The sequence below is a fragment of the Varroa jacobsoni genome, unplaced genomic scaffold (assembly GCF_002532875.2).
Source record: "Varroa jacobsoni isolate VJ856 unplaced genomic scaffold, vjacob_1.0 scaffold_802, whole genome shotgun sequence".
Classification (NCBI taxonomy): Eukaryota; Metazoa; Arthropoda; class Arachnida; order Mesostigmata; family Varroidae; genus Varroa; species Varroa jacobsoni.
In genome coordinates, this window is record NW_019213704.1 from 121,878 (window position 1) to 130,224 (window position 8,347).

The following is an 8,347-nucleotide window of genomic DNA, read 5'->3' on the forward strand; positions in this document are numbered from 1 at the left end:
CAAAACGTAGCAATTATTTGAAAAACACAAAACATTACAGCTTTGTAATCTGCTCTTCTTGGTTTATATTCCTTATTTGAGTTCACTTATATAAGATACAATGTAAAAACTACAGCTAAATTCCATTTTCTCAAACAAACAATCGAATTGCTATATATTGCCTAATCTTGTCCCACAGCTCGTAGCCACTGTTAAGGTCAGTATTCAACTCCATATTGCTGAACCATTGCGGGCGAGACCGTTATGCGTCTATTTTCCTTTTTATCTAACGCGAGTCACGATATCTGCCTACGATGAACTGGTGGCGGCATCTGATACCTGAGGCGGTTCTGCTAGCTTATGTGGTTTAGGGGCGATGTTGAACCACTCAAGCTTCCAACGCCAGTAAGCAACTCTCATACGGTCCCATATATTTTCAAATGAATCCATCGCTGGCCGAACGTCAAGAAGTGTGAATTCGCTGTTCTGCGGATTAACTGGTCCACCATCGTAATAGTCAATAACGTACCTGTGAAAGGACAAAGCCGTAAAATATATGACGAGTAATACAAATGTATTAATTCGTTGGCGATGCGAAAACTTTCAACTAATAAGGATGAGATACTAGAACACAACAGTATTTTCAATTCTTTCTTACCGGTTTTCTTAAAATGCATGCTTGAACTCCAGCAAGTACAGTTGTTCATATGATCTTTAGCCAATTAAGCTAGATAAAACTCTTTGTCCTAGATTACCTGACGTCCTTCCCGCACCTATCCACGATCCAATCATGCCGGTCGAACGGCAGGTCGTAGCCAAGCCAGTATCGCATACTTGCTCGAGGTGAATAGTCTGTAGCTTTTCCTCCAAACTTGCGCAACTTTGGACAGCGGCACTCGCTGTAATGTAGAGCCTCCCACTTCAGTACTTCTCGCCAAGCCTGTTCGTTGTTGGCATTGTGAATCCTGATTATATCCATCATATCTTTCGGTTCTAGGCTAGCCTCTTGCCAGCGCCATCCCTTGCGAATCATAGCGTTCCAAAACATCTGCGGCGAGGGATACTCCCAGGTTTCTCCATCTTTTCCGTCAGCTTTCGGGATTGTGCTCTTGGCACGATCTGTCGGCAGTGAAAATGGCTGATCGGGCTGTGGTCGTTGGTTTGGTTGTGGCATCATATTCAAGGGGTTTATATAATCTTTTGGTTCGCCCTGTCACACGATTAGTCAGTCAAATTCATTTTAGGTAAGGAAAAAGATGTGTTAGTGGTATACTAGCTAAGCATAAAAGCTAGGCAGGCTGCCTATATTTTATAATTACGAAAGATATATTTAGTATTTTAACTGAACAATAACGTTTAAACCACAACCGAACAACGAAGTGAACGTTTCTAATAACACAAATTTATATATTTACTATATTATATTTATTAATAACAGAGTTTGTCAACCACTCTAATGATATAAAGTAACGTCAGCTAAAATCGGTCCTACGATTGGAAACTTACAGCTTCCCCTTGTCTCATGGGACATTCAGAAATGTAGGTAGCCGCTTGATTATTATTCTCTTCATTTTTTCCATTTTTCGCAGGGCAGTTGCCTGGAATACACTCCGCCGGTTTTGATCCTGTTTTAGCACCTGCTGCTAGCTGAAAGGTGTAAGACAATCCGCAGTGCAATGAAAATTGCACTTTATTTTGAAATAAATAATCGGTAATGTGCGTTTTACAGTTAGAGCAACAACTTTGTTTTTGATTCTAACTTAATTTGATAAAAGTCGTAACTGGCTTTTTGATTTTGTCATGCTTGCTTCGCTTTGTCAAATAAACCACTGAAGCTTTTACAATGCATATGAAGGTGCAACTATGTGATGGTCACGTGGTTAACAGACACTTGGTTCTGTTACTTCAAAGTAACAGTTGCAACTACTGGTGAAAATACCCTTGACTCGTATTTGTTTTTTACATTAGAGGAACACTGACTACGGTTCTGTACATGTTTCATTTTTTGAATATTTGTTCAAATCCGAAATAATGTGGGTCACTGCAACATATATTAGTACGTACAATTTTTTGCTATCTGCCTCAATCATTTCTGCATAGAGGCCAACGAGTTTATTCAGGTTGAATATCTAGCTATTAAATCTGGTGTTAGGAATTGAAACTCTTAGGACCTCTATTACAGTTGTAGGGTAGCTAGACGAACGGTAAGCATGTCGGTTCGATCCACCATAAACATAATAATGAATCTGCAGAGAGGCAAATAATATGCTTTGTGTTTTGAACGTTTTTTTTTACGAATTCCTTATACATTAAGGCCGAAATTTGTTTCTACGATACCCAGTTGTGTATTACCACAAGTATATGCATGTGTTTCATAAAATAAAATGAGAAGCAACACAGAAATCGAAGGTTCCATTTTCGCGTCCTTTCTCGCATTTCAGGTTTCCTATGGAGGTTTACGCGCAACAAATATTATTCATTTGATTAAAAGATGAATCACTATTCCGAAAAATTGTATTGCTGAATTAAGCGTGCTGACAGATTTTGCGTACGAAGTAAGGTGCAATGAGTAAGAGCTCTATGGGACTTCGGCTAACCTTGGAGTGGTCCACAGGGCATCTACCTTTCGCATCAATTGCAGCTTGCTTTTCTGAGTTAGTAAAGACCATAACTGTGCCCAGCGGACCAGGAACTTCCTTAGGGGCGGCTTGTTGATTACCCATTCCCCTTTACGAAGCACCTCGATCACGAAACGAAAGAACACCAAATTATAACTTTACCAGCTGCACCCTCACTGAGCAAAAATCATTCTCCACCGCCGCGCATGTAAACCAAGCTATTTACGGATTGTTCACTCGGCGCGTATTTCGACACATGTAAAACGTTCGACGCCTGTTTAAGTCGTCATGTCCTAGCAGACGACATTTAACTAGTATTCTTATTCACGAGAAATTTGTTGTTTGCATTCCGCATTAGCTAATGCACGGATGGGAAAACAAACTCGAAACATTTGCAAGTATATTAAAGGCTTTTTTGAGCTATAAACAAACATTAGGCTTATGCTATAAAGCCACCGGTCAGCTAGAGCGCCCCTCTAAAGTATTGTTGTACCGTAGCTAACCCTAGAAAAAGCGGTGAACTTTGCGCCTATTGTTTCCATACACAAAATTGACGGAGCCATTTCAATCTGTTTGTTTTGAAAGCGCCGTATCGGATAAATCGCAAGAATCAAGCAACTATTCAGACGGCGTGTGGTGCGGATTGTGGAGCAGTGTGCTTAAAAGATAGAAATTAGTCATGTCAAGTGAAAATGATTTCTACGTTCGATATTATGTCGGCCACAAAGGAAAATTTGGACACGAATTTCTGGAATTTGAGTTCCGTCCCGATGGTTAGTTTTCTCCACGTAAGAAAAAATATCCAAATAAGACAGCGTTTAATTAGACTTGCCGAAAACAAACTGGAAAATGCCCTAGGATCTTTTTCGAAAACACGGAAAAATAATTGTTTTTCTCAGAGTTCACAGTACCAGCTATTCTGACCCCTTGCTATTCAACAATATTAAAACCTTTCTTGGAATCGCATATTAGCATGACATATCGTACATTACAAAGCTTTGCGGACACTTAGAATCAATGATTAGAATATGGTTTTCCAGTGTACCCTATTGTGCTATTATACATTCTTCTTGATCTGTAAAAATGACAATTTACCTAAAATGTCAATTCAAAGCTCTTACGTTCTGCTAATTTCGCTTTTTCATTGCGTTGCTAAAAGTAATTATGCGGCGTAAAAAATCCTTGTAATGCAGTACATCTCATATATTTATAACTATTTACTATGTTGTACAGTAAATGGCAGTGCCCAGCCGGGCATATTTATACCTTTAACTGAACCTGTTATTTAGATTTCTACCCCCCATACAGTTAACTAATAAGCAAACGTAATGGCTTAGACATATTTCCAAAACTTGACTTTGAAATTACTTTGGAAGACTACTTCAGCTAAGTTTTTTTAAATGAAGAAAAACTAAGCAAGAGGCTTTTAAGCTTAGTGCGCGCACATTTAATATGTACATTTTTATTTGCTTGTTTCTTCTGCAGGCAAACTCCGTTACGCCAACAATTCTAATTACAAGAATGATACAATGATCCGTAAAGAGGTATACGTAAGTTCTGCAATCATGCAAGAACTTCGAAGAATCATTGATGATTCCGAAATCATGCAGGTAATGCTTTAATACATCTAGCTATGGAAAAATCAATCGATTTTCTTTTCTTGCATCCCAAAAATTTATCATATTTTTTCAGCTCTACTTGGGTTTGTTGAAGACATATGTATAATACTGGTCCATGGATCTCTAGCAGATGTAATGTAGTCCGTACCAGGCCAATCTTTCTTTAATTGCTTGTAATGCTGTTGTTATTTTATTGGCTCGTGATTTATATCTTGGTTTTGTTGGTTTTTGTGATCCTTTTTGCTGTTACTGTCGTCATTTTAGGAGGATGACAATGATTGGCCTGTTCCTGACCGTGTTGGCCGGCAAGAGTTGGAAATTGTGCTAGGGCGCGAGCACGTCTCATTTACTACGTCGAAAATCGGAAGTTTGGCCGATGTCACTAACAGCAAGTAAGCTTTATATATATATTCCATATATATATATATATATAATTCCCATACTAGTATGGTGTACTATGCAAAGTTTCCGATCGAAAAACACACCGTTCCTGGCTGACGTGGTTGTATATGATAAGTGAACGGATAGGACTACCATATAAAGTTAAAACAATTAACAAACCATTTCTATTTAAGTTTTTCACTAGACGCGGCGTAAGTGACTTTTAGTTTACAGCACGTGTTTTTCATAGCCGCTTATTAACAATAGTCCTTCTAGAGTAGGCCACGGATATTTTCTTAGTTGCGAAACGGTAAAATCAGTTTATTCCGATTGAGCGGATACAGCTGAATTATACGTATGTTGCTCGGTCTGTTTCTTTCCAGCGACGTAGAGGGTCTTCGATGCTTCTACTATCTCGTTCAGGACCTGAAGTGCTTAGTATTTTCGTTGATTGGTCTCCACTTTAAGATCAAGCCTATCTAAGCGATCACGGTTGTTCCACAAATAACATATTCAACAATAAGATATTGATTTCGGGACGCAATACTGCTGCCTGTCTACAACGATATAATGCCAATGTGTACTCAATTTCTCTCGTGCACAATCGAAAATCGTCATTTGACTTGGAATAGAGAGTCGAAGAGATGCCGATTAGCAGGACCAACCGACCTGTACACAAAAAATGTCTATTATGTACGTACATCTTAAATATTCACTCTAATTATGAAAATGCCGGTCAAGTAAAGGCCGTAGAAAGAATAAATGCAGAGAAAAGTAGTATATCCCTGTTTTTCATGTTTTTTTTTAAATATATTATTTATTTTACACAAACTTTGCTTCTAACTTGCGCTTAAACGGGCCTCTTCTTCCTGCATTAATTAATGCATGTGTCACTTTCTACTTATCAGCTAGCTGAAGCTATCATCTGTGCACTTCGCATACGCTATTTTGCAGGCATACTTTGTATGCTCTTCTTAGAGGAATCCACAACCTTAGCAGTGATTTTTATCACGATTGGTAAGTTGTTTAAGAATAGATAGTCTCAGAAAGCACTTTGACTAGTAGTCCTCATTGCATGACTAAGTAAGTTTCGACTACCGAAGTAATGCTAGCACGATTTCGATTTCTAGACGCGGGAAATCCGGGTTTGGTAAGTTTGCGAATCTTGCGGTAAGTAGCATCGCTAGCTTCCAGTGACATTTGCGCATCACATATTTTTAAAACGCGCCGTTAAAAAAATATCAATGACCGTCAAAATTATGAGCCCATCTAACTAACACAAGCCGAAAGGAACGCGTGATTAATAGCCTGCAGCGATGATGGCATTACAGAAATTCGTACAGACATTAATTAATATTACCGAAAAAACATTATTAACGAAATACTAATATTATTAACGAAAAAATTAAAAACATTTTCGGTTCATTACGGTTGTTGATTAACGTTTTACATATCTTTAATAACATTACTCAGTCAGTTTGACACTTGTATTTATTGTTTGAATATAGGCAGTATCGGAACCAGTACCAACGTAGAATCAGGCACATGACAAGGTGTAAATTTAATGAGTAGTATTGCAGGTATTAGCTAAAAAACGGTGGTCAATTTCAAGCACTACCGTGACAAATACTCAGAGGCCGAAGCCTTAGCATGCGGACATAATGGAAGTTTGACCCCCCCCCCCCCCCCTGCCCCTAAAATGAGGTTCGCACTATTTTGTTGTAAATACTATATGACGTCAGACAAATAAGAATGAATCAACTAGACAAGAAGAATGAACAATAACGATAACAACATCAATCTACAGTGAATATGTTGTCTTTACTACTATTATTGATAACCTTTCACGAAATTGTAATGCACCTTTATAAGAAATTACTCTTTTCTTTACAATTAACAGCGCCATTTTGTCACGAAACTAGAGCATTAGTCGAGCCTGGTGACAGGGGCTATATTTGTGAAGATCGAAGGCGCTCATTTGCCATAGCCGTTGTGGAATAAGACAACGGTAGTGTTAAGCAATAGATTTGATAAAAAAAATTGTCCGTATCGAACGCATCAAGAGCTATCATGTATTTATGCAACTCGAAGCTGGAAAAACGTTCAATGAACAAGTTCGGCACAATCGTTCGATGCCAAGGAAAGAAAACGGTTTTTCATTTCGTCTTCGCTGTAGCTGCAGTTTTTTAATTACAGTTGTCAGTAATTGGTGCACACTGATCATATTGCTAGAGTAATTGCAAGATAGCACCTGCAAACAAAAGAAGAAATAAAATGAGCGCATTTTGCTGATACTTCTTTTTTTATTTTGCGTTTCCCACAAGGTAGCAAGATTCAATGTAGAGTCGACTATTGCTTCAACAAGGAATTAGTATTTATGTGCATTAATTATATATAAAGTCTGTATGCGGTTAGAGAAATGCGAGTCCTCCTTATACAGAAGTTCAAGAAATAACCGTTAAAAATTTTCATGACTTAAGCGAAGCTAGCACGACTTACTTTGACACTATAGACAAGCTTCGTCCTCTGAGCATAGAAGTTCAAATAAAATGTGATAGAACTGCTTTATTATTCCCTAAATGCATCTATCCATTGAGGTCTTACATGGGATTTAGTCGACGCATTGCAGTTCAGTTAATCTCTTTGTCCACCATTGAAATTCCACTTGATTTTCTGTTGAATTAAAGGGTAGGTTGGAAATGTTTAATTCTTTTTATGTCTTTTAAAATAATTTAAAAGCTTAATATATTAGACCTAAATACTCATTTCGTAACTGAAAGATATATTTTTCAAGCATTATACTGTGTTCGTTTGGTTCCTTAGTAGTATTGGTAACCGTCGTCTAATGGTCGATTTGAATCGATGCTGGATCTCTAAATTTTTTTTAAATATCAGTGTACACTTGTGTCTACAACCATATTTCCAATATCGCTTGTATAATAACGGTTTTTCTTTTCATTCTATGTATTTTTTATATGGACATTCTTGATATTTAATTTAGTAATATTTACTCTTTGGCATAAGCCGAATTGACGTGATTAAATTGTTTTGGTGTGGACAACTCAGCTTCAGGCTTTATTTGTAGTAATACACATAATGGGGCTTGGCGTACCAGAGTGATAAGCGGCCACGTTAGAACTGCCGTAACTTCTAGGACCACTTGTGGTTTAGAATCTCTTTGTAAAGTACTGTTTTGGTTTAATATATTATAAATAGCCTTTAAACTTTTCTAACCAATTGTGACACGGCGTCATTTATCCTGACTATTTTTGTTAATGCATTTTTTTGCTCTATTAGTAACACTGTGTATTTATAACAGGTTTTACCACTAAGCTAGTTTCAAACGTGTGAATTAGTCTATTTGGTGATCAGAGTTCTCAACAAATTAAAAACCTCCTCTTAAGACAATGTCCTTTTCACAGTGACACCTTGCTGGTTGTGTTGCACGAGTCTTACAACTGCTTGTGAAACAGGCTTAAGTAATATATAATTATGTAGGATGAGCCTTATAATTTATAGGACGTGCCTCCATCGTAGTACCGAATCCTTCCTCAAGACATGAGTAGCCGTATGTGAATTCACACAGATGGCTGTAATTGTCAAAGAAAATTTTTCTTAGATTTACATAGCATTAAGCCTTTCAGGATTGTGGACACTTTCACAGCCTAACTTATCGGGGTACTGATTTATTGGATAGTTTTGTTATGTGGACCCTGGACAAAGTCCATTGCGTGACTACGAATGAGCGTC

At 37.7% G+C, this 8,347-nt stretch overlaps 2 protein-coding genes across 3 annotated transcripts; one reads left to right on the plus strand and one right to left on the minus strand.

Annotated features, from left to right (window-relative positions):
- Positions 1 to 34: 34 nt before the first annotated feature.
- On the minus strand, positions 35 to 2,867 carry Cchl (Cytochrome c heme lyase). 2 transcript variants are annotated; one of them, XM_022839468.2, is made up of 4 exons: positions 2,603 to 2,867; positions 1,486 to 1,626; positions 735 to 1,189; positions 35 to 508 (listed from the first exon to the last, which is right to left on the minus strand). In XM_022839468.2, the coding sequence occupies exons 1-4, from the start codon at positions 2,609 to 2,611 to the stop codon at positions 289 to 291; spliced, it is 825 nt and encodes a 274-aa protein (XP_022695203.1). In that variant the 5' UTR covers positions 2,612 to 2,867; the 3' UTR covers positions 35 to 288. The 2 variants fall into 2 exon arrangements, with proteins under 2 accessions (XP_022695203.1, XP_022695202.1); XM_022839467.2 differs by having other exon boundaries at positions 2,577 to 2,867.
- A 101-nt stretch (positions 2,868 to 2,968) lies between these two features.
- Positions 2,969 to 5,377, plus strand: mago (mago, exon junction complex subunit). The gene is made up of 4 exons (XM_022839473.2): positions 2,969 to 3,370; positions 4,083 to 4,207; positions 4,481 to 4,608; positions 4,981 to 5,377. The coding sequence occupies exons 1-4, from the start codon at positions 3,277 to 3,279 to the stop codon at positions 5,078 to 5,080; spliced, it is 447 nt and encodes a 148-aa protein (XP_022695208.1). The 5' UTR covers positions 2,969 to 3,276; the 3' UTR covers positions 5,081 to 5,377.
- The last annotated feature ends 2,970 nt before the right edge of the window (positions 5,378 to 8,347 follow it).

Bases quoted from the DNA above. Each gene is read 5' to 3' on its own strand.
- mago (XM_022839473.2), top strand. From the start codon at position 3,277: ATGTCAAGTGAAAATGATTTCTACGTTCGATATTATGTCGGCCACAAA. The intron at 3,371-4,082 runs GTTAGTTTTCTC...TTTCTTCTGCAG, and splicing joins ATTTGAGTTCCGTCCCGATG to GCAAACTCCGTTACGCCAAC. The intron at 4,609-4,980 runs GTAAGCTTTATA...GTTTCTTTCCAG, and splicing joins GCCGATGTCACTAACAGCAA to CGACGTAGAGGGTCTTCGAT.
- Cchl (XM_022839467.2), bottom strand. From the start codon at position 2,702: ATGGGTAATCAACAAGCCGCCCCTAAGGAAGTTCCTGGTCCGCTGGGC. The intron at 1,627-2,576 runs GTTAGCCGAAGT...TACACCTTTCAG, and splicing joins GCCCTGTGGACCACTCCAAG to CTAGCAGCAGGTGCTAAAAC. The intron at 509-734 runs GTAATCTAGGAC...GTCCTTTCACAG, and splicing joins AGGTGCGGGAAGGACGTCAG to GTACGTTATTGACTATTACG.